Source organism: Telopea speciosissima, chromosome 3 (genome assembly GCF_018873765.1).
Source record: "Telopea speciosissima isolate NSW1024214 ecotype Mountain lineage chromosome 3, Tspe_v1, whole genome shotgun sequence".
In the NCBI taxonomy this organism is placed as follows: Eukaryota; Viridiplantae; Streptophyta; class Magnoliopsida; order Proteales; family Proteaceae; genus Telopea; species Telopea speciosissima.
The window spans coordinates 70226646-70252984 of NC_057918.1; the positions used below are offsets into that span (position 1 = coordinate 70226646).

The 26339-nt window shown below is 43.9% G+C and overlaps 1 protein-coding gene across 2 annotated transcripts in view; it reads left to right on the forward strand.

Moving 5' to 3' along the window:
- The window catches only part of LOC122656367 (E3 ubiquitin-protein ligase PRT1-like), a 76646-nt gene that overhangs the window by 7445 nt on the left and 42862 nt on the right, over nt 1–26339 (forward strand). For both annotated transcript variants that reach the window (XM_043850850.1, XM_043850849.1), the window contains exons 3-4: nt 17512–17832; nt 17937–18128. In XM_043850850.1, the coding sequence (XP_043706785.1) occupies nt 17512–17832; nt 17937–18128 (513 nt within the window). The remainder of the gene's footprint in view (nt 1–17511; nt 17833–17936; nt 18129–26339) is intronic.

The window sequence follows — 26339 nt, forward strand, 5'->3', positions numbered from 1 at the left end:
GAAGAGTGTTTGGGGGCATGGGACGGGTCTCCCCGAAGACCCGTTTGGTTGAAAAAGGAATTAGTTGAACGAAAAGGTGGGATGGGGCCCATGATAGATGAGGTGGAGGGGGAAGAAGAGTTAAAAGCTAAGAGGGGGGGTGACGACAAAGGGGGGTCCACAGGAGAATTAGCAATAGAAAGGAAAGCAGCAGACAAAACCTGGGAAAGGGGATTAGTAGAGCATCTCGCAAGAGCGACATCAGACTGCAGAGGAGGAACAGGCCCCGGCAAGCAGAGCAACAACTCTCGAGAAGAATCAGGGCTACCTGCAGCAGACGGCGATGCCATTTGTGAGCGAGATCCAGGAGCGACAGATTCAATGATCCTCTTGGGATATGGTTCCAGCTCTGCTTCAGCATCAGAGGATAGAGCTGCATATCGGCTTTGTCCGCTGGGTAAAGGGGGAGATCCCAAGATGCTATGCCGATGGTCCTTGACGGAAGTAGGAGCCCTCGCGAGATTCCGAATTTCTTTCCGGCTGGACTTCAGGTGACGGAATCTGGCCCTGGATCGACCCCTGGAGCTGGATCTAGTTCTTCCTCTGGAAATGGGAAGAGAGTGAACCACTTTGGCGGTGGTCGGAGTCGCCGTTTGGTTGATTTCAACCAGAGGTTGCTCAGCGATGGTTGAAGATGGCTCTGATGGACCACTAGGGGAGCAGAGGGCAAAATCGTGCCCAAACTTCTTACACAGAAGGCAGTGTGGGGGCTTCCAATCGTAATGCACTTCCTGGTCGAACGAAAATTCCTCCCCTTCATTCATTGTGATGAAAGAGGGTAACGGCTCGTCAGCAGCCACTTCAATGCAGATTCGAGCATAGGCCAGGCGCAGTTTCCTCATCGTATTCACATCAGAGAATAAGGGCTTGCCCAGGACAGAACCAACCGTGATTAGTCCTTCAGTGCACCAGTAATGGAGAGGAAGGCCAGGGAGAGAGACCCACAGGGGGATAGTGGAGAGATCAAGCCGCCGGAGCTGAAGATGACAATGCCATTGACGGAGGAAGATCGGTTTCTTACCTACAAGCCAAGGGCCTCCTTCAAGCACACGGACTTTGTCAAGGTCGTTTGAGAACTTGAAGATGAAGAAGCCATTATCAAGAAGGAAGGTTTCAAAGGTGCCTTGGGTTTTCCATTGTTTAGTGAGGGAAAGTTTGACAATGTGGAAAGGAGGTCAAGAGCCAAGGAAATGGCCAACCAAACAAGCTTCCCAAATTTTGGCTTCATCGGTAAGGAAACCGAAAGGAGACTTGGCCGTTTTTGCGCTACCAACAATAGTGGGAGAAACAAAATGCAGAGGGAGACCTTCGGTTGAGGATGAAGCGGACTGGTTTGAACGAAACAGGGAGCTCCATAGAGGAGGAGTAGGGACAGAGTTTGGGTGAGCTTCAGGAACTGGAGGAAAGGTAGAGGGTGGAGGAGGTTCAGAGCTAGGCACAGGAGGGGGATCAGGTAGAGCAGACATCTCGCCGGTAGTGCCAGTCGATTCAGTTTTAGACTTACTTAAGCTTTCTTAGCCTTAATGGTTACTTGAACCTCTTTTCCTTTTGACTCGCTTTTGACTAGTGACCTTCTTAAGAAAAGCAATCATCTGTTCCACATCTGTTAGCAAGACAGAAATTAAGGGTTGTTCTTATTTTGCCTGAGGGATTTGAATTAGCCCCTTCGATTGTTTGGAATTGATTCCAAAGAATTTTTCCATTTTTCATATAAAAAATACAACACAGACACGACTCGTCATTAGTCGTTTGATGTTCTATTTTAGGATGTATAATACGCATATAGATTTATCCCTCATCTTTGTTTCGATAGAAGGATTCGATCAGATCGATTGTTTTTTGAATCTCTATACATGCAATCCCTAGACTATTCTCTTAATTTTTTTTTTGTACATAATTATTGATAAAATTTCGGTTTTTTTGATCTTCTTAAAGACCCTTGGAATAGCTTTTTGGTTGCACAAACCATAGGGAATGATGATTTTGGGTTGTACCAAGTCTGAAACCAAGTTGACTTAAGTCGGCTTGGGATTTCATCAGGCTCGCGGGTGCATAAAAGTCTGGTGCAATTTGGTCTGGTTCAAGAGTCACATCCCTCATCACAGCTTCATTATCTGAAGGGTTTTCTCCTACTGCCTCCCTACACATTCTTTCCTTATCCATCGACAGATTCTAGTCTCTCCCCAATGTTTCCTATGTTGGGATGCCTTTGAAGATGTGGATCACCTCTTCTTCGACTGCCCCTTCTCCTCAGTTTGGAATGGTCTACTGGTCAAATGCCTGGCCTAGGAGAAGAAGAATTTTTCCCTTTGATAGATAATGGATCTGGGTGGACATGACTTTTACTGAGAAATCCTGTTGTGACATGATGGGGAAATTAGCTTTTGTGCTGCTATCTCCCATATCTGGTTGGAGCACAACTTCAAAAGATGGACCCCTAAGTATAGATCCTTTTAGGAGATTTGGAACTCCATGCTCTTTGATGTCAAATCAAAGTTATCTGGGTCTCCTTCCTGGTGTGCTGATTTGGAATAGGCTTAAGTAGAATCTTGGGGTCTTTCCCCTTCTATTTTACAAGCTCATGCCTCCCCCCTCTATGAAGGCAGGGTTTGGCAAGTTATATTGTTCCCTTCTTCCCCCTCTTTTCTTGGGGAGCCCTTGTATTTCTCTTCTTTGCTAATGAATTTGTTATTCACAAACCAAAAACAACTTCAGGCACCTCAATTTTTTTTATATATCTAATTGTTGGAACCGCTTCCTCTAAAAGGCAGACCTTGTAGGAAAGGGAGGAAACAATATGTATATCATACAGGAGCTCTAACATGACGGCCTATCCAAAGGGAGACACGGGTGGATAAATAATTCAACACCTACCTGCTCCCAGGGGGACTCGATACCGTGACCCCTGCCTGCTCTGATACCATGTTGGAACCGCTTCCTCTAAAATGCCGACCTTGTAGGAAAGGGAGGAAACAATATGTATATCATACATGAGCTCTAACACGGCGGACTATCCAAAGGGGGACACAGGTGGATAAATAATTTTTTAACACCTGCCCGCTCCCAGGGGGACTCGATACCGTGACCCTTGCCTGCTCTGATACCATGTTGGAACCGCTTCCTCTAAAAGGCCGACCTTGTACGAAAGGGAGGAAACAATATGTATATCATATATGAGCTCTAACACGGCGGACTATCCAAAGGGGGACACGAGTGGATAAATAATTCAACACTAATACTTGTGGTTTTTTTATGGTTATTGCAACCTTCTAAGACATTATTTCTTGTGTTTTTTTTCATTTAGTAAGTTGTAGAAATAGTTTTTCCATCTCTCTTTACTATCCTCATCATTTAATAATATTTTATCATCTTCACTTTAAATGCATCTAATATGTGGTTTAAAACTCTGTTGGGAACCGTGGGATAGGAATAATGTCTCTTTGTCTTTAGGGTTTTTATTATTTTTCCCTCTTTACTATTTTGCCCTTGGGGTGTAACTCTATTATAAATAAAGAGGACCTCTGTCATTAATGACAAGTCGCATCATTCTCTCAACTCTGATTCCGAACTTGGTATTAGAGCCCAAAACCCTAGGATATCTTTTTTGGTTTTCGTATTGACCTTCTTCACCACCGTTGGAGGTCATAGCCTCCTTGTCTAGCATGGTAGACGACCATCGTACCATGCACCCTTAATTTTTTCCTTCTTTTACCTTGCGCCTCCTCACCGCGCTCTCCTACTGTTGTTGCCGCTTCTCTAAACGCCACCCAAGGTTGCCTCTCTCTTTGTCGTCTCCCCTCTGCCGTGATCTCCACCAGGCCACGACCTCTCTCTGCTGTCGTCCCTCTGCCACGATGACCGCCTAGTCGCTTCTCTCTATCATGCTCCCCTAGCCGCCGTTGCTGCCACTGTCGCGACCTTTAGGTCGCCGCGCCTCTACTGCCAGCCCCTCTAGCCGCTGGTGCTGCCACCGTGATCCGCCAGGTCGCTGTTCCTCCTCCGCCGATCTCTCTTGTCGCCGGCGCTGCCACTGCCGCGACCCGCCAGGTCATCGTGCCTCTCCACCGCCGCTGCCATCGTCGCAACCCACCAGGTCACCATGCCTCCTTCACCAGGCTCTCTTGCCAGTGCTGCTGTGACCTGCTCGGTTGCCACGCCTTCTCCATCGGCCTCTCTGCTGCCGGTATTGACACTCTTTTTCTTTTGGGTATTGTCAAATATTTCTCCTAGTTTCCCTTGATCCTCTTCTCTTGGTTATCATGAGCGACGACAATACTTGTACTACCTCTCTTGAGGTACCCCTTCTCTGGCACCACTGAGGGGCAGCTACTTTGTCGATCAAGTAGCATTGGGAACCACACTCTTCAACCTGGCCCCATCAAACTGAATGGTCAAAACTACCTTACTTGGTCTCGGGCATGCCTTCTCACACTCCGGGGACATGATTACTCTAGCCTCATTACAGGAGATACTCCCAAGCCAGCCGACCCTACAACCGGTTCTACATGGCTGTCTAATGATGCGCTGTTTATGTCCTTCCTGCTTAATTCGATGGAGCCCTCTATTAGTCCCAGTTTTGTTTTGTTTAATTCGGCCAAGGAACTATGGGGTGCGGTTCGTCAGACCTACTCATAAGCAGGAAATTATTATTAGATTTACGAGACACGACGTCAGGTTCGTAATACTACTTAAAGGGAGCTCTCTCTCACTGTCTACTACTCTGCTCTGACCACTCTCTGGCAGCAATTGGACTTCTACCATCCCGTTCTTATGGTCCATCTTGACTTCTTGATTGTTCTGAATCCTGAGTATGACCAAGTTATTGGGGCGTGATAAATTCCCTACACTTCTTCAAGCATATAATTTGGTCCAGTCTAAAGAACATTGACGGACTGTTATGATGCCTCGTGTTGTTCCTATTCAATCTACCTTGCTCACTACACCACCGTCGGCGATCTCTCTAAGGCTTCTACTCCTATATAGGAAACCTTGAAGTATGATTATTGTGGTCGCTCTCTTCACACACGGGAAACTTGTTGGAAGCTCCATGAGTGCCCTAAGGGTGGGCGCAACTCTAAACGGGGCAACACTCGTTCCCAGGCTCATCTCTATGAAGCCTCCAACACTGCCCCAATCACTTCTACTGTAGCCCCCTTCTCTCCGGATCAGATGGTTGCTATCCAAAAATTGGTGACACAACTAACTACTAGTTCTACCTCTTCTCATGTCCTCCTCGAGTCTCTTGTGGTTAATTGATTCTAGAACCATGGACCACATGACTAGTAACTTTGAGGTCTTCTATTCCTACACTCCTTGCTCTGGCTGGGATATGGCACATGTTGTCTGATGGGTCTATGTCCTCCATTTCTGGTGAAGGTTCAATTACCTTTTCTTCCTATCTCTCTTTCTTCTGTGTTACTTGTTCCCAAGTTGTGTGTGAATTTATTGTCTATTTACCACCTAACTACTGAGTTGAATTGTTTTGTTCACTTCTTTTCCATTCATTGTTTGTTTTTGGATCTGGTGACGGGCGCAACGATTGGGTATGTTCGGGTCCGTGATGGTCTCACCCGTCCTCGGCTCATACCCTTCGTTATGATAGTGCATTCTTCACCATTGGCATCGCCGCTTGGAACATCCCAGTTTTCATATTTTATGTTCTATGTTTCCAGATTTAGTTAAAATTTGTGTAGAACAACTTCATTGTGATGTGTGTGAATTTGCTACACACACTAGAGATTCTTATCCTATTAATGATGTTAAAAGTGATGTTCATTTTCTATCATTCGCTCTTATATATGGGGTCCCTCTAGGACTGTTGATCGTAATGGTTTTCGCTGGTTTATTACATTTATTGATAACTACACTCACCTTACATGGGTTTACCTCTTGCACAATAAATATTATGCTTTTTCATGCTTCCAATGTTTCCATGCCATGCTTCGTACCAAATTTAATGCAACTATTCGGGTTCTTAGGATTGATAATGGTACTGAATAACTTGATGGCAACTTTCAACAGTTTCTCCTTTCCCATGGAATTCTTTCCCAAACTAAATGTGTTCGGACCCCAGAACAAAATGGCATCCTTGAACGAAAAAACTGTCACATTCTAGATGTACTCGTGCCTTAATGTTCACTACTGGTGTCCCTAAAACATATTGGGGTGATGTTGTCCTTACTGCTGCCTACCTCATTAATAGGGTTTCATCTAGTGTCCTTAATTTTCAAACACATATTTCTTTCCTACTGGATCCCTCAATTGCATCTTCTCTTCCTCTCAAGATATTTGGGTGTGTTTGTTTTGCCCATAAGTCTTCTTCCTCTCGGTCCAAATTGGACCCTCAGGCTATTCGGTGCATTTTTATGGGTTATTCGGTCTCTCAGAAGGGTTACAAATGTTATCACCTCCCTTCTCGCCGACTTTATGTCACCATGGATGTCACTTTTCATGAGTCTGAACCGTATTTCACGACACCTCTTGAAGGGGAGAGTCTTGAGGAAGAAGAGCTGTCGTTACCCACTCTAGTAATTGGTAGTTTACCTGTACTTGTTACTATTCAGGGGGAGACATCATCAGTCCCACAACCATCATCGGTCCCACAACCACTTGTTGTTCTAGACTTGATAACTTACACTTGGACCAGATCCAGGCGAAAGGAGACCATGGTCAATCATCAGCCATTACCCATTGTGGCGCCTCCATCAAATCTATCCTCACCATTAGGTAACATCTCTCCTGTTATTGATTTTGTACCTGTTTCTGCTAATGCTCCTGATGATTGGTCCATTGCCCTTAGAAAAGGGGTTCGTTCATGTACCCAACATCCCATTAACCACTTAGTTTCTTATGAGTCTTTGTCACCCTCCTATCGAGCTTTTGTTTCCTCTTTGTCTTCTGTGTCAATTCCACAGGATTGGAAGGAATCCATCAAAGATCCAAAGTGGAAGGCTGCCATGATAGAAGAAATGCAGGCCTTGGATAAAAATGGTATCTGGGAACTTACTCCTCGCTCTGCAGGGAAGAAATTAGTAGGCTAGAAATGGGTATTTACAATCAAGCTAAGAGCAGATGGCACTATTGAGAGATACAAGGCGCGTCCGGTTGCAAAGGGTTTCACCTTAACGTTTGGGATCGACTACCAAGAAACCTTCGCCCTTGTAGCAAAGATGAACACAGTAAGAGCGTTACTGTCTTGTGTTGCCTATTTGGGTTGGAATCTCCAACAATTAGATGTCAAGAGTGCCTTCTTGAATGGAGACCTTGAAGAACTTTACATGGATCTGCCTCCTGGTTTCTCATTCCCTTCAGCCATTGGTCATATCTGCAAGTTAAAGAAATCCTTATATGATCTCAAGCAATCTTCCAGGTCCTGGTTTGGTCGATTTCTAAAAGCAATGCAAAAGTTTGGTTATTGCCCGAGTCAGGCCGATGACACCTTGTTTGTGAAAAGGGATGGAACCTGGATCACCGCCCTCATTGTGTATGTTAATGATATAGTGATTACTGGGAACAGTAATGATGAAATCTCTCATTTAAAGTCATTACTTACAGGGGAATTTAAAACCAAGGACTCGGGATTTCTTCAGTATTTTCTTGAGATTGAAGTTGCATGATCAGATAAGGGCATTTTCATCTCTCAACATAAGTATGCCCTAGACCTTCTCCAAGACACCGACATGTTAGGGTGTAAGCCTGCAGACTCCCCTATGGAGGTCAATCTACATGTCCCATACCAAACTTGATATTGCTTATGCTGTGGGCATTGTTAGTCGTTTTCTTCATGATCCCAGGACATCTCACCTAAAGGCAGTAAATCGTATATCCCGGTATTTAAAGTCTGCCCCTGGGAAGGGAATCCTCTTCTCAAATAATGGGAACATTCGCCTGGATATCTTTACTGGTGCCGATCGGGCTGGGTCCATTGATGACAAGCACTCTACCTCTGGTTATTGCTCCTTCCTTGACGGAAATCTTGTCACTTGGCATAATAAGAAACAGTCAATCGTCTCTCGCTCCAGTGCTGAAGCCGAATTTCATGCCATGGCACAGGGAATTTGTGAACTTATGTGGCTTAAGGGAATTTTGAGGGATTTGGGGATCCTTGCTGAAGATCCTATGCGCCTTTACTGTGACAACAACGCTGCTATCAGTATCGCTCATAATCGTGTTCAGCACGACCGCATCAAACATGTGGAGATCGATAGACACTTCATCAAAGAAAAGCTTGAGGAAGGAGTGATCTGCATTCCTTTTGTTAGTTCTGATAATCAGTTAGCTGATGTATTCACCAAGGGCCTAAATTGTAAGATGTTCCACCCATTGGTCTCCAAGTTGGGCATGTATGATATATTTGCACCAACTTGAGGGGGGGAGTATTGAGAACTGTGGGATCGGAATATTCTGTCTTTAGGATTTTTATTATTTTTCCCTCTTCACTATTTTGCCCTTGGAGTGTAACTCTATTATAAATAAGGGTTAAATACACATACCCCCCTAAATGTACCCACTATTCCTCATGCACCCCTAAGGTTCTGACAATTCCACACGCACCCCTTGAAAATTCCACGTACACCCCTTACTTTTCAACCTAAAGCCATTTAAGTCCACGCCGTTAATTTCAGGCGTTAAATGCTAACAGATCTGAAATTGAAGAATGTAATGTACAATTATACCCTTGCTAGGGCATAATTACCACAATGCCCTTATGAGTGGACTGGAGGAAAGACCAAAATGCCCTCATCTTCCCCATATCATCATCATCTTCTTCCCCAAATCTTCCCCAAAACTCCGTCTGACTTCTAATGTCCTGAACTGTCGCCCTCCCAGCTCTCACCCATGGCTCCATAGCAGCCCTCACTGTCGGCGTCACTCCACCGGCATCGTGGAACATAATGCGAATCTTCCAAAGCTGCAAAGTATAAAAAACGGTGGGAAGTCCAATTGAGTTTTTAAATCTCTTCTATGCTCTAGAAGGTGAGGGAGCATTTTGATATCAGAATGTGGGTTCCTGTGGGTGATTGTGAAGTTGCTGATTTTGATGCGTAAAGGGTTTCTAAGTTAATTTTAGAATCTGCAAACTTCACATCATTTGATGGCTCTGATCTCTCACGGCTTCTACTAGAATTTGTGACAAGAAATTTTTTTTCCTTGTTTTAGACGATGTGTGGGCTGAGGATGTGAATAGGGTGTTGCTATGGATAGAAACCCTTCAAAATGGACTCAAGGAAGCCGGATTTTGGTCACGACCAGAAGTGAGAAGGTGGCGAAGGAATTGGGCACACCTTACTTGTTGCAGCCTCTGGACAAGAAATCAATTTATCGTCTATGTGGATGTTTGGCATTCTGGCACAGTGGAGTTTTTGTGAAGGACTATTTCGATAAGGACAGCAAGTTTAAGGAGCACTTCTATAGAGACGATATCTCAAAAAGAGGTGGAACTCCGATCCCTGGCGATTGAGGTGTTCAAATTCTGTTCAGACCCTCCTCCACTCACCGTTTGTGGAGCACAGTGATTTTTAAAACCCTCGATTTAGCATCAAATTTTAGAATGGAGAAGGGATTTCAGAGTTCCTGTTCCATATTTTTTACTTGTTGATGATGATGATGCTCTTTCTAATAAGCATTGTTTTTTTTTTTGGGTGAATAAAAAATTTCATTACCAAAGAAAGAAGAAAAAGAAGAACAGGAGGCCCCAAGAGGGGGAAAGAAAGAAAAGGACAGCCAACCCCAGCTTAGCTGGGGTGGTCCAAAACAACAAAAGAAACATTTTGAAGGCCCCAGGAATCAACAATAAGCCTGTTCATTGGGGTATCTAAGCACTGGGAAGGAGGCACAGAGGATAACTTTGCTGAGATTTCAAAGGAAATGGATTCCCAAATCTGCCGGTAAGATCTAGAGTTGGAGGTCCATTTCCTGACATTACGCTCCATCCAAATATGGTTGAGAGTTGCACAAAAAGCCAGTTTTCCCACGCAGTCACATAAGGTGGAGCCCGCAAAGTACTTGGCAATCCACTGCCATTCTCTGGGAAAAGGGTGTATGCGTCTCTGGGTAGGCCAGCACTTGGAGAGGATGCCTTTCCAGATAGCTTTGGTGGTGGGGCACTCAAAGAAGAGGTGATTCAGATCTTCATCATTGTTCCAGCAAAGGCAACAAGTAGGAGACACTAGGATCTGCCGGCTGCGAAGAAAAGCCTGAGTTGGGAGGCAATTGTTGAAGATTCTCCAGGCAGTGAAGCTGTGCCGAGAGATGTGGTGTTTGAACCAAATAAGCTTGTACCAAGGGACCACCGGGGCATCTAAGCGAATGTAGTTCCAAGCCACTTTGGAAGAAAACACACAGGGCTTGTCTGTTGACCAAGTAACACAGTCTCCACTTGTCCTCTGCCTTCTGGGAATAGATGAGAGATCATTCCAATAAGGAACAAGAGTAGGGATAGCGGGGGGGGGGGGGGGGAGTCCAGCCATCCGTATCAAGGATGTCTGCCACCAAGGAAAGCCTATGGAGACCTGAGGCATATATGGTTCTCGGGGTGACCAAGTGAAGGAGGATACCCCTAGGGTGCCAATTATCCAACCAAAGGTAAGTAGAGCCACCATCTCCAATCTGAGAGCAGATGGCCTGATGAACCAGCTGGCGGCAGGAGAGAATTTTGCGCTAGACCCAAGAGGCTTCAGAAGAAACTAAGGCAGTCCAAATGGAGTTTTGGCGCAGAGGCCCAGAATAGATCCAATCCACCCAAATGCTTTTCTTCTTTGAGGCAACCTTTCAGAGAAGTTTAATGATGCTCGCCGTATTTACTTCTTTGATTCTTTTGATGCCTAAACCTCCTTCTTTCTTTGGGAGGCACACTGCAGCCCAGCTGAGAGGATGAAGGAACCGAGAGGAATCTGTACCCTTCCAGAGAAATGAAGCCATGAGAGCTTCTAAGGACTTGATAATGGAATGGGGAAGGGCAAAGGAACCCGACCAGTAGATGTGCGAAGCCTCTAGAACTGATCTAATAAGAACCAATCTTCCAGCATAGGAGAGAAGCTTGCCTTTCCAAAGCTGAAGTCTTTTCCGGATCAGATCTAACATGGGGCTGCAGTGATGGGCAGTGAGCCTAGTCGGAATGAGGGGGAGCCCTAAGTATTTGACCGGCAGCCTACCTTCTGAGAAGCCAGCTTGACCAAGGAAAGCAGCTTTTTCAGTGTCAGGAACCCTAGCAAAAAAAATTAGAGACTTAGAGGGGTTGATGCGGAGACCCGAGAGCTCTTTAAAGTGTTGCAGACATAAGAGGATAGACTCCAGGGAGGCGATGGAAGCCTTAGAGAAAATCATCAGGTCATCAGCAAAGGCCAAATGAGTAAGCTTGAGGGCTTTATACTTGGGCATAGGGGCAATAAGCTGCTGATCAGTACTAATCTGGATCTCTCTGGAGAGGATTTCCAAGGCTAAGGTGAACAAGTAGGGGGAGAGAGGGCAGCCTTGTCTAATCCCCACAGAAGCTCCAAAGTAGCCGGCTGGGCTGCCATTCACCAAAACTGAGAATTTTGGAGAGGAGATACAGGCAGTAATCCAGTTGGTAAAGATCACAGGAAAACCCATCTTAGACATGACTTGAGAAATGAAGTCCCACCTCAAAGAATCAAAGGCCTTGTGGATGTCAATCTTCAGGAGGAGAGCTGGAGAGTGATTTTTCATGTCAAACCCTCGAATAATGTCATGACAAAGGAGAATGTTGTCGGAGATGTTCCTGCCAGGGATGAAGGCAGTTTGGTTCTCACTAACCAAAAGATCAACAACATTTTTGGGCCTTTCAGCAAGGATCTTGGCAATAAACTTGTAGAGCAGGTTGCAGAGAGCAATAGGCCTGAAGTCGGACATGGCAGTAGCACCTTCCTTTTTCGGGATGAGACATGAAAAGGTGTGATTGGCCCCTTTGATTTGAGCAGGATTGAAGAAGAAGCTTTCAATGGTTGTAATGAGATCATGCTTGATAATATCCCAGGCAGCTGTGAAGAATGCCATACTAAAGCCGTCTGGCCCCGGAGCTCCATTAGCTTTGAGGGAGTGAATAGCTTCAACAATTTCCTCTTCTTTAGGAATGGAACTCAAGGAAGCATAGCAAGCTGGGTCTATGAACTTGTTGATCAGATGGTTAGTTATGGGCTCAGTGACCTCTTGAGATCCGGAGAAGATGGCTTTGAAGTACTGAACAGCCAGGGCTTTAATATCTTTGACTGTGTTGACAATAGAGCCATCCGGATGAGCTAGCTGCACAATGGAATTAGCATTGACTCTAGCTTTCACCAACCTGTGGAAATAGGCTGTATTAGAGTCACCCAAATCAAGCCACTTGATTCTAGATTTTTGTTTGAGGAAGCTTTCTTCTCTAGCCAGCAAAGAGGACAGTTGCCCGGAGACCTCTTTCTCTTCAATAGCATGTAAATCATTTAGAGCATCAGATTGCAGCTGAACCTGAATTGAAGCAAGTTTTTCTTTACACTCAGAGACTTGGATAGAAATGTTGCCGAAGGTGGTGTTGTTCCAAACTTTGAGGGCAGCCTTGCCATTCTTAAACTTCTTGGATAAGGCTATAAGGGGGGTGGAGAAGGCAAAAACAGGCTTATTCCAAGCCTCTTGGACAAGTGGCAAAAAGGTTTCATGAGAGGACCACATATCAAAGTACTTGAAAGGTTTGGGACCAAAGGAGGTGAAGGGCTGAATCTCAAGAGAGATGGGGGAGTGATCAGAGATGTCCGGATTGTCAAATGTAGCATGAGAGGTGGGGAAGGATGTTAACCATTCTTCATTGGCAAGAACTCTATCCAGCTTGCAAGCAATACGGTTAGGACCTGCCCTTTTATTGCTCCAAGTAAGGGGGAAACCAGACCACCTGAGATCATTGACACCTATATCTTCCAGGCATTCATTAAAAGAGTTCAAAGCTTCCAAGTCAGGCTGCTCACCTCCCTGCTATTCATGGCTGTACCGAATGCTGTTGAAGTCACCACCTAGCCCCCATGGATGGGATCCAACTTGAGGGGCCAAGGACCTGAGATCAGTCCAAAGAGAACTCCTTTGAAGGGAGCAATTCAGAGCATAGACCACAGTGAAGTGGAAAGAAAAGTGCCCCGAGCAGTCCGAGAAACTAGTGTGCATAAACTGAGAGGAGGAAGAAGAGAGGGCAATAGAAATTTTTTTCGGGTCCCAAAGGATCCAAATGCGGCCATTGGAGTGATGGGGATAGTTGGAAAGGAGAGACCAACCCGGAGTAATGGAGGAACTGATTTTTTGAGAATTGGGTTCTTTGATATGGGTTTCCAACAAGCAGCAAAAACTGGCATGGGAAGTGTGAATGCAAGAGCGCACAGCAGAATGCTTCGAGGGAGAGTTGAGCCCTCAGGTGTTCCAAATAAAGCCACGGATCATTTGGGGAGGGGGAGAAGAGGCAGCGAAGACTCAAGGAATCGAGTCAGAGCAGCTTGGGATCAAGTTTCACTGTGGTGGCGATGCCTGTAGGAGCTTCCAGTAGGGGGTGCAGGCGAAACAAGGGGTGAGGAATATTGCAGGGAGCCAGATTGATGGAGGAAACAGATTTGCTGGGTATAGAAGAAGACGGGTCATTCTGGAAAGTGGGGGTATCAGTCGGGTGTGGATGACCCGACCCAAAACCGCAGCCAGTGAAAGGAGCGTATGGGACAGGGCCAGGCCCAGGCATGCGAGGACCAGAAGAGGCCAGGTTCAAAAAAGGCCCATCAATCTCGCTTAAAGGAAGAGGGGTAAAGGGGGGGACCCACCAGGGCTAAGGAAGTAGTGGGGACCACCTCGGATGACTCAGCAACAACAGTATTCCTTAAAAGCAACAACTGAGAGGTCAAAGCTTTATCGAGAGTGGGAGAAGAAAGGGGGTGCAGAGCGATGGAAGCAGAAGGGTAAGCTGCAACCTTACCCAGACTTATCTGATCCATCGACGTCAGAGCATTGGGAGCAACACGGCCAACACCAGAGCTGGCAATGGAAAAGATCTGTCGAGGGAGAAGCCGTCATGCGAGATCTGCTGCGAGGGAGAACATCGAACTGGAGAGTTTCAGGGTAAGTGAGTAGATCAGTGTCATCGTCAGGTCCTTAGGGGCGATATCTTCTACTCTCTCAGGTTCTGGCGCTGGGGTCTAGTACGAGATCTCCCACGTGACGAAGGTCTGCTGGCATAAGAGCGAGAAAGGGTATTCTCCGTCGCAGCATGAGAAGGAGGCAAGGCATCTCCAACCACAGTCACACCAGTAGCCTGACCCTCAACTCCAGTCACGCCAGTAGACTGAGCCTCAACCGAAGAGAGCTGAGCCTTTGAAGAGCACAGTTGGGAGTCATGGCCAAAGACTTTGCAGACCAGGCAGTGCGGGGGTTTCCAATCGTAGTGTACCTCCTGCTCGAACGAGTAGTCCTCACCCTCATTCACGGTGATGAAGGAAGGCAGTGGATCCTCCGCAGAAACCTCGACGCATATCCTTGCGTAGGCCAAGCAATCTTTGTGCATGGTGCGAACATCAGAGAACATCGGCTTTCCCAGGACAAAACCGATGGAGCTGAGACCAACCGAGCACCATTAATGGAGAGGTAAGCCAGGAAGGGTAATCCACAGGGGGATCAAGGAGAGGTCCACACGACGGAGCTAGAGCTGCGTGTTCCATTGCCGGAGAAAAATCGGCTTCTTTCCCACCATCTAAGGACCACCCTCAAGGGCACGGGTCTTATCGAGAGAGGAGGAGAACTTGAAGATGAAGAATCCATTGTCCATCAAGAAGGTATCTAAAGAGCCCTAAGGATCCATTGTTTGGAGAGTGACAGCTTGACGATGTGGAAGGGAGGTCTGGGACCAAGGAAGTTGCCAACAAGGCAGTCCTCCCACAACTTAACTTCAAATTCCAGGAGGTCAGCAGGACAAACAGCAATTTTGGAGGAGCCAACCGTGGAAGGGGGAACGAAGTGCAGAGGCAAACCATCAGCGCGAGGGGAGATACCGGCAGCAAGCCGAGAGCTCCAGGAGGCAGGCCAAGAATCAGCAGGGGGGAAGAAGAAGGGAGGGAGGAAGGTACAAGGGCAGGAGAGGAAGGAAGCGGAGCAAGGGGTGGGGGGGACGACATTTCCCAGCCACCAGAAGACAGAGCAGGGAAGATCAGGCCTGCCGGGGAAACCGGTAGGGAAGGGTGGTCAGTGAGAGAAAGGCAGGCATCACCTAGGAGACGCCTTGACAACTCCTTCTCTATCGATTGCCTTCTTCTTAAGCGCTCCAGTATTCTAATAAGCATTGTTACTGTGGGTGATTGGATAATTTTAGGGTGAAGATGAGGGTTCGGCAAAATGTCTTTTCAAATTACAAGGTGGTTAGAAGAAAGGAAAGTTTGGTCAACAAAAATTTTCTTTTAACGACTAACACCTGAAATTAACAGCGTGGACTTAATTGGCTTTAGGTTGAAAAGTAGGGGGTATACGTGGAATTTTCAAGGGGTGCGTGTGGAATTGTCAGAACCTTAGGGGTACATGAGGAATATTGGGTACATTTTATTGGGGGTATGTGTATTTAACCCTGAAATAAAGATGACCTCTGTCATTAATGACAAGTCACATCATTCTCTCAACTCTGATTCCGAACTATCTCTATGCTTCCTTTCCCTCATTTTGGCTAGTTTAAAGATATCTTTCTCCCCTTCCTTTTTTCTCAAATGGTTATAGAGATCCTCATATTTCTTAGTTCTTGCTTGTACTACTATCCTCTTAGCTTCATTTCTACCAAACTTGTATCTTTTTAAATCCTCTTCATCCTTAGTCCATTGCCAAGTTATAAAATTAGATTTCCTAGCCTTAATGGTTAATTGAACTACATTATCCCACCACCCAATTTCCCTAGATGAATGTTGTTTTCTTTTAGATTCTCTTGGAACTTCTTTAGCAACATTCTTAATATAACTAGCCATTTTGTTTCACACCATATTAGCTTCTCCATCAAATTCCCACATTCCCTGTTACTAATTTATCGGCATGGTACTAAAACTCGTTTCGTTTCGGTGTTTCGGTCTGACCGAAATTTCCGAGATACCGAAATTTCGTCGAAATATGATATTTTTCTGTGGGTGTAAAATGCAAAAAATGTCCGAGATTTCCAAAATTTTCGAAACGAGATGACCGAAATTACCGAGATTTCCGAAATTTCCGAAACGAGATGACCGAAATTTCATCGAAATTTCCGAAATATTCGAAATATTGCATTTTTTCATTTTGGACTTGCGTTTCGATTCGGACAGGTCGAGATACTCGAAATATTCGATATCTCGACCGAAATTTCGCGAGTTTTAATACTATGTTTATCGGTAAATGTTTTCAATTTTTCTCTTTTTATGCTTAACCGTTTTATCCTAGGGCAAATAATCTCACATTTCCTGTGATTCAGTGTTTTAAAACGTTTATGACTATTAATCTATGTTGTGTGGTTAAGCTCTCCCCAAGGATAACCTTACAATCTTTACATAATAACTTATCAATCCTTGTTAGAAAGAAACCTAATTGGCTACTATTTTGCCCACTTTTGAAGGTTATTAAATATTCTTCTCTCTTTTCAAAGCATGTGTTTTCTATTGATGAATCATAAGCATGTGTTTGCTATTGATAAATCATAAGCATGTGTTTGCAAGGAAGAGGGAAGGCCCCAAGATCCTAATCTAATCCTATTATATCGATTATTTTATTCCCAATATATCTATTACTTTTATTCCCAAGATATCAAGTTTATAGTTATCTAATTCCTTAGCTTTTTTACCCTTCCATGTAGTCTCTTGTATACAAACTATTTTAATTCTTCTTCTCATTATATCTATCAATTCTAAACTCTTTCCCGTTAAAGTTCCTATGTTCCAAGATGCTATTCTAATCCTACACTTTTAGACTAGTTTCTTTACCTGCACTTGTCCATGGTGCGAGAATCCTTGCCAACTTGTCACTGCAACCAGGCGCTGAAGCGGTGCGTCGCTTACAGGGGATGCCCTAGCCAACCCTTGCTCACTATTCACTACATCCAGATCATAGTACAGCACGTCACTTCTGGGGGATGCCCTAGCATAAGATCGAAAATAATGAACTATTTACAGAAAGGAGAGTCACATGTATAATTCAGTAACTTACCCTCACCCTCTTTTCACGATGAAGGTATAATCACTTCCACTCAAAATATTTTGATTCAACCAGCACCATTATTGACAGTTTGACACCATTTTATTTACTGAAGCTATGTAAATTTGGTTGAAAGAAAAAGCATAAGTAGGTTGGTCATCCATTAATTCTGTCTTACTAATCACTACCATACCACCAAGAGTACTTTTTATGAAACATATGATGTTTTAGTTCTATTGAAATTGTAATTTATAGTTGCGTTTGATTACTTAGTTTTAATGGCACTCTATAATTTATATCATCAGTCTTTGAACATTGCAGAAGAAGAAAAGAAAACCGGCGACTTCTCTCCTCAGATTGATGACCATTTTAGCAGAACACAAATTAATAAAGAACTGTATCTCCTCAGTTATCCTTCACATTCTTCCACCAGTTCTCAGACAGACGTCTACTCGGACAGTTTTTCCACAACCATCAGTGGTAACACTTCTGAATGGGACACCGAAACCACTAAAAAGCTAGCTGGTGAAGAAAATGAACAAAATCGAACTGCAACTTGCAAGCAGGTTTTGGTCTCTGATTTATTATGTGCTGCGTGCAAGAAACTGCTCTTTCGACCTGTAGTTCTTAACTGTGGCCATGGTATTCTTTTGAATTGTAATTTGTCATGGAAACTACTATCACGAAATGCAGCATTGGGAAATCCAAATTAGTGTGTGCTCATTTTGATGTTTCTTTCTCTGCAGTATATTGTGAATCCTGTGTTGCTACTCTTGGGGTTGAATTGCTTAGATGTCAAGTTTGTCAAAGTATCCATCCAAAAGGGTTGCCAAAAGTATGTTTGGAGCTTGATCATTTCTTGGAGGGGCAATTCCCCAAAGAATATGAGCCAAGGAAAGAGGCAGTTCATTCCTGTCAAAGTGGAAGTGCATCAGCTCGTATGTTTCAACTGTGTAATGTGGTTTCTTTTTATAATTGATTGTACTCGATATAATTTCAATTTGGATGATTAGTTGAGATTTAGGTAATGGATGTAAGGTAAGAAAGAAGAAGAAGATAGAATAAGAAGAGAAGAAGAAGAAGATGAAGAAATGGAGAGAAAGAGAATTCGGTGGAAAAGTTGTGTGTCAAAGAGAATGTCTCTCACACACCTATATTACTTCACTAATGAGAATAGAACAAATTACATACTCCTCCCTAGGGAGGTAAAAGGGAAAAAAGAGAATTACAACATAAGGCAACTAGTAAACTAACTAGTCCCTAAAATACCCTTACAACATATAAACTCTAACACTCCCCCTCAAGCTGGAGAATAAATATCATGCATTCCCAGCTTGCATAATAGGGTACCAAACTGGAGAGAAGAAAGCCCTTTGGTAAAGATGTCCGCCAATTGATCACCTGTCTTCACAAAAGGAGTGCAAATACAGCCGGAGTCTATTTTCTCCTTGATGAAATGCCGGTCCACTTCGATGTGCTTAGTTCTATCGTGTTGTACCGGATTGTGAGCAATGCTTATAGCTGCCTTGTTGTCACAATAGAGCCGTATAGTATCATTTGCAGCAAACCCTAACTCTTGAACTAATCGCTTCAGCCATATAAGTTCAAAAACTCCATGTGCCATTGCCCTAAATTCTGCCTCTGCACTGGATCTAGCTACAACAGGTTGTTTCTTGCTTCTCCATGTAACAAAATTACCACCAACAAATGTGCAATAATCAGAAGTAGATCTTCTGTCTGAGATGGATCCAGCCCAATCAGTATCTGTAAAGCCCTCTATCCTCAGGTGATCATGCCTGGCATACAATAGTCCATTCCTTGAGGAGGACTTCAAGTATCTAAGTATACGGTATACAGCATCCAAGTGCCCACTCTTGGGGGCATGCATAAACTGACTCACAACTCCCACTGCATAAGAAATATCTGGGTGAGTCATAGATAGGTAGATGAGTTTCCCCACTAATCTCTGGTACTTCCCTACATCAACTAGAGGGGGACCACAATCTTCTCCTAGTTCGTGATTTTGCTCAATAGGAGAACTTGCTGGTTTGCAGCCCAACATCCTTGTCTCTTTTAACAAGTTAAGAACAAACTTCCTTTGACATATGTTGATGCCTTTCTTGGACCGTGACACTTCAATTCCCAAAAAATACCTCAAGGGACCCAAATCTTTAATCTCAAACTGTTGAGCCAAGTAGGACTTCAGTCTAGCTAACTCAACACTGTCATTACCAGTCACAATAATGTCATTAACATAGACTATAAGGGCTGTAATGGTACCATTACCACTCCGAGTAAATAAAGTATGGTCAGCTTGACTTTGAGAGTATCCATTCTTCAGAATAGCCTGCCTGAACCTCTCAAACCATGCTTTTGGAGATTGTTTGAGACCATATAAAGCCTTCTTGAGGAGACACACCTTGCCTTCAGCTAAAGGGAACTTGAAGCCAGGAGGAGGCTGCATGTATACTTCCTCCTCTAAGTCACCATGGAGGAACGCATTTTTCACATGCAACTGGAATAGGGGCCAATCCCTATTGGCTGCCAATGATAAGAGAGCCCGAATAGAATTGTGTTTAGCTACAGGAGCAAATGTCTCCTAATAATCAATCCCATACACTTGACTATAACCTTTGGCTACCAATCTTGCTTTGTACCTCTCAACTGCACCATCAGACCTATGCTTGATTGTATATACCCACCTGCATCCGACTGGGACTCTTCCCCTGGGAAGATCTACTAATTTCCAAGTACCATTCTTCTCAAGAGCCATCATTTCCTCAGACATGGCTTGCTTCCACTTTGGGTCAGACATAGCTTCAGTGAGATTCCTGGGAATGGAATAAGAAGAAAGAGCAATAGTGAAAGCAAGACTTGTGGGAGAGAGAGCATCATAGGAAACAAATTGGGAAATAGGGTTAGTACAAGCTCTCTTTCCTTTTCTAACAGCAATCGGAAGGTCTAAATCAGAGGGAGGAGAAGGGATATCACCTGAATGAGGTCGGTGGAGCTTAGGATGAGGATCCAAAGAGGGCTCTTGGCAGGTCTTCTGTCCTGTATTATGCAAGCCTTCACCTCTTTTGTATGTAATGTGGTAATCTTTCTGATTACCAAAACCATTTTCAACAACAACAGCCCCTTCTGTTTTATTGCTAGCATCATCACCTAAATGAGTATCAGTATCAACAACAGCCCCTTCTGTTTTATTGCTAGCATCATCACCTAAATGAGTATCAGTATCAACAACAGCCCCTTCTTTGTGTTTCCCAATATCAAACAGAAACGGAGTAGGCAAAGGTGGATAGAAAGGGATAGAAGCAGCCTCTTCATTTCCACTATTCTCCCCCTGAAGAGGATGATGAGAAGAAGTAAAGAAAGGAATAGATTCAAAGAAGGTAACATCTTTGGAGAGAAATGTCCTTCTAGAAGAAGGATGGTAGCACTTATACCCCTTGGTAAAGGAGGAGTATCCAAGAAAAATATATTTGAGTGCTTTGGGGTCAAGCTTGGTCCGAGCACATTTATTGACATGGACATAGCAGACACACCCAAACACCTTAGGAGGAAGAGAGAAAGCAGAAGTCTGAGGAGACAACAAGTCTATAGGGGATTTGGAGCCAAGAAGTTTAGAGGGCATGGGATTGATTAAAAAGGCAGCAGTAAGAAGGGCTGCAGACCAAAAAGTCTTAAGAACATGCATGGCAAACAGGAGACTCCTAGTGATTTCCAACAGATGGCGATTTTTCCTTTCTGCCACCCCATTCTGTTGAGGGGTGTCAACACAGGCAACTTGATGGATAATGCCATGATCAGTAAAAAACTGTTGAAGCCCCCCATACATATACTCCCCCCCTTTATCAGAACGAACAATTTGAATGCGAGTATGAAACTGGGTACAAATGAGCTGATAAAAATTTTTAAAAGCATCATAAACACCACTTTTTTTGTTTCATCAAGTAGGTCCAAGTGGACCTGGAATAGTCGTCAACAAAGGAAACAAAATAACGATAGCCAAACAGAGAAGTAGTGGGAGATGGTCCCCAAACATCAGAGTGCACAATATGGAAAGGAACATCAGATCTATGACCATGATAAGGATAAGGAGAACGACAATGTTTGGCAAATAAACAGGGTTCACACTTAAACACATGGGAAGAAGGAATGGAAGAAAACAGGTGGGGTAATTTTGCCCTCATAATACCAAAAGAAGGGTGACCCAAACGGTGATGCCACAACATAACAGAGTCAACATTACTATTGTCATTATGCCTACATACATATGACTGAGCAATCATAAGAGAAGATGGACCTGTATCAAGAAGGTAGAGCCCCTTTTCTTCACGGCCTCTGCCAATTACCCTCTTTGTCACCAAATCCTGAAAAACACAATGAGATGGAAAGAAAATAATAGAGCAATTCAAGGATTTGGTTAGATGGCTCACAAATAGGAGATTAGTATGAAACTGAGGAACATGTAGAACAGAGTCAAGAGAGAGAGATGAAGTAACACGGACACTACCTTTACCAGAAATGGAAGAATAGGAACCATCAACAACTCTAACCTTTTCCTGACCATAATAGGTAGAATAAGAGTCATAACACTAAGATATGCCGGTCATATGGTCAGTGGTTCCAGAGTCAATGACCCACATAGAGGTAGTAGAAGAGCCAAATGTAGAAGCCTGTAAAGTGGAAGCTGGCAGTACACCAGTGTCTATCTGTAGTCCATATGGAGGTCGCATAGGTGTATCCTCAGTCAACAAGGTGCATGCTCTGGCCCCCCCTCTTCTGCTGCCTGGTATACCAGGGAGATAACCATAAAGTGTCCAACATCTCTCTCGCGTATGTCCAAATTTCCCACAGTGGTCACAGTGGAACCTATCTCTGTCATTTTCTTGGGTTGGACCCTGGCCTCTTCCACCAAGAGCTGACATAATGTAGGAATGAACAAAGAAAAGGAAATGATACTCAAATCCAATGGGGAGTATATTCTCAACCCAAAAAGAAATTTTCAAACACTGGTAATTGCAGTCCAGGTAGCAAACCAAGCTAATACTTCAACAATATCCAATTCCACCATATGCTTCAAAGTGTAATGGCATCATACAACAACACGAGAGACTCAAACAACACACCTCACCAACACCAAGCAGCTGAAAGTATCACATACCATCTAGGTTGGTAGCTCCCTTCTTCACCAATAGCACCTTCTATCCATTATAAAACAACCCATAATCTTGAAACAATATAACTCAGCAAATAAAACCCATCAAATAGGTTCAATACAGTAGTATATCACAAAACAGTCATTATTTCAACAACTGGCAGCATTATAGAGCATCATAGTTTGGAGTAGCAGAGAAAGAGGGCTAGATATCACCAGTTGAGCCTATATAGGCTTGAAAGTAGACTCCAAGGCGACTCCACAGGACCTGATTTCATCTCCAACAGACCTTGGATGAAGGAGAAACAAGAAAAACTTCCCAGAACAGGCGGAGTTACTGTAGCAGCAGCATAAAAAGTGAGTTGCAGACCTTGGGCTTTCCTCCTTTGTAACCAATGTTTTGGGGGCTTGAAAGGGGGCCCTAGGGCGACTCCAATGGGCAAGGTCCAAGTTTCAACAAAGCCAAGATGAGGGAGAACAGGGCTGTTTCAGAAAAAGGAACAGTAATTTCTCGGGTTACTGTTCTGTGAACAGTATTCTGGGTTGTCTTTCATTGATTTGGGCTTCAAACAGCCAAGTCTTCACATGAAGACCTATCTTAGTGCTTCCATAGGCTTCATCAAGAGATATGGCATGATTTCTTCAAAGTTTTCACATATCAGCCTCTTCCTTGGAACCCCTTTGTAACCTAGGGTTCCAAAGAGAGGGAAAGGAGGTAGAGAGCTTGTAGGACGACTCTCAAACCAGAAACGGAGAGCGCTCTGATACCAAGTTGAGATTTAGGTAATGGATGTAAGGTAAGAAAGAAGAAGAAGATAGAAGAAGAAGAGAAGAAGAAGATGAAGAAATGGAGAGAAAGAGAATTCGGTGGAAAAGTTGTATCAAAGAGAATGTCTCTCACACACCTATATTACTTCATTAATGAGAATAGAACAAATTACATACTCCTCCCTAGGGTGGTAAAAGGGAAAAAAGAGAATTACAACATAAGGCAACTAGTAAACTAACTAGTCCCTAAAATACCCTTACAACATATAAACTCTAACATGATTAGCTATACATGGATACATTGTACGTAAATGTTCTTGTTCTTGGTAATTTTGAAATTCAGATTAGTTAACCAGATGCAACATCTGAATAAAATTTTAGAAGATCCTGGTTGTTTTGGAAAATGGGTTCCTAAACGCAAGGTTTAAAGTATCAATATTGGGTATCATATTGGGAGGGTGATTTTAAGAGATGCATCATATTGTATCAGAGAAATGTAAGATACATATGGAAATGGTCGAGAAATTTATGGAAATGCTTAGGATATATGCAAAATACAATTTTGAAGCATAAAACACTATAAATAATAAGTAAAATATATCATGTATAAAAATGATAACAAAGTACAATTAGACATGTGCATTCAATTGATTATATACAAAGGATGAGGTTTCTTACTGTTAACAGCCCTTAGAACTGAATGCTTGAGTGATCAATAGGATCACCAAGCCCTTTATTTATATTAGTTGTAATATGGGTTCAAGGGTAAAATTGTCATAGGGGTAATATTGTCCTTGTACCTATTGCAGAACATTCTTTCTCATATTATAAATAAAGGTTGTCTATAGTCACTCAGACTCAAGCCAGTATTCACGGATTTCTACATGGCATCAGAGCCAAAATCATTTGAGAATAATGGGACATAATTTTTCCTTTTTTTTCTCTTTTTTTCTTTTTCCTTTCTCTCTTTCGTGATATCGATCTAGCAGCGGCACCACCCATCCTCCACTCCACTTCCGCCGGCCTGCACCACCTCCGCTAGCCTTCACCAGCCCTTCCGCCGCCTCTACCAGACCTTCCACTACCTCCCCAGTTCTTCCACCTCCTCCGCCAGCCCGCAACTTCCGCCAACACCTTCCCAGCTTTCCGCTGTCCCTCTCGTCTCCCGCAACCTTCTTCCCTCCTTGCGGTTTCACTAGTTCCCTTTGCCGTTATTTCCCCCCCCCCCTTGGTGGTGAGTTGACTTCCACCAAGGGCTCTTTCTATGCAGTAATTTTTTTTTCCTGCTTATGCTGCTTATGCAGTAATATTTTTCTGCGATTTTTTTTCTCTGTTATTGAGACTCTCTCTTTGACCAGCCACCATGCTTGAAGATTCTGAGATCACATCGGCGTCCTCTGGCCTTGATGGCACATCACAGCGTGATTTTGTTCCATTTTCACCCAGCCCTATTAAATTAAATGGAGCCAATTACCTGTTGTGGTCTCGTTCTTGTTTGTTTGCTATCAGTTCCCGTGGTCTCTCTGGCTACATCACCGGAACCTCTGTCAGGCCTACTGATGCTGGTCCTGCCCAATATAGGTGGATGAATTTTAATTTCTTGGTCATGTCATATCTGGTGAATTCCATGGACCAAGAGATTGCTAGACGCTACCTTCTACTTGACTCGGCTGCCAAGATCTGGAAGACAGCCCAAGACACCTACTCTCAAGTGGGCAATGCCGCCCAGTGTTATGAACTCTGTCAGAAAATCTACTCGACCAAGCAGTTGGAGTTGATCCTCTCTTAGTATTCTAATAAAATGTGCACGATGTGGCAACAACTTGATTTCTTGGGGACCTTCACTGCAACCTGTGATGTTGATGCTACTGCTTTCTGGAAGTGGGAAGATGGCTTACAGGGTTTTTTATTTTTTGGCCGGTCTTAATATCGAGTTTGATCCGATTCGGGCAAATAATTTGAATCATGATCCTCTACCAATACTTGAGCAAGCTTTTGCAATTCTTGCAGCCTAAGATAGCCGTCGGACTGCAATGGTTACTCCTGTCACTCAGGAGCGCCCGGCTCTTATTTCTTGGTCTTCGACTCCTTCCCATGGGAATTCTTCCCGCCCTCCTGGCGGTGATTGTCCTCCTATTAAATGTGATTATTGTGGGAAGGAGTGGCATACCAAGGACCGATGCTGGAAGCTTCATGGTCGCCCTGCAGATACCCGTGGGTGTGGGAGAGTTGGCTCCAATCGTTCCAATAATGCCCGTGCAAATCAAGCATCTACTAATGAGCAGCCCCCTGATCATTCTCTTTCCCAAGTTGTGGAAGAACTTCAGAATCTCCGGAATATGATGACACGGTTGGATGCATCTTCTTCTTCTGGGTCTCCCTCTTTGGCTGCCTTGGCCATTTCCCTGCCATCCGATTCTTCTACCACTTCTTCTACAGGTATTTCATTTGGTGGGAATTGTACCTCGATCATACCCGAATCTTGGGTCATTGATTTTGGTGCAACCGACCATATGATAGGTTCTTCTTCATTTTTTCTCAAATATTTTCCTTTATCTGGTCATAACAAAGTCCGTGCTGCTGATGGGTCTCTTTCCCCAATCTCGGGTAAGGGACCTGTTCAGTGCACCTCTTCTCTTTGTCTCTCTTCTGTGCTCCATGTTCCTATATTCTCTACTAATTTACTGTCCATTAGTAGTATCACTAGGGACTTGAACTGCAAGGTAATATTTTTTCCCACTCATTGTTTGTTCCTAACAGGTCGTACGATTGCATGTGGTAAGGTGGTTGGTGGTTTGTACGTGCTTGATAGTTCGCCGACAGCACTGACATCTCAGGCCTTATCTACTGATTCTACTTCTGATTGCTTGAATTAAATAAGTGGCATCGCCTTTTGGGGCATCTACCTTTGAGTGTCTTATCTACTTTATTTCCTAGTTTATTCAAATAGTGTAATCCAAACAATTTTTCATGTGATGCTTGCATTCTTGCTAAGCAAACTTGGAATGTTTATCCTATTCGTAATAGTCGTAGTGTGACTCCTTTTGGTTTAATACATTCTGATGTATGGGGACCTGCTCGTTGTGTCTATATCTGGCTTTAGATGGTTTGTCACATTTATTGATTTCTATAGCCGTACTACTTGGGTATATCTGATGCTTAGCAAGAGTGATGTGTTTGCATGTTTCCGTTTGTTTCACAAAATGGTTTAAACACA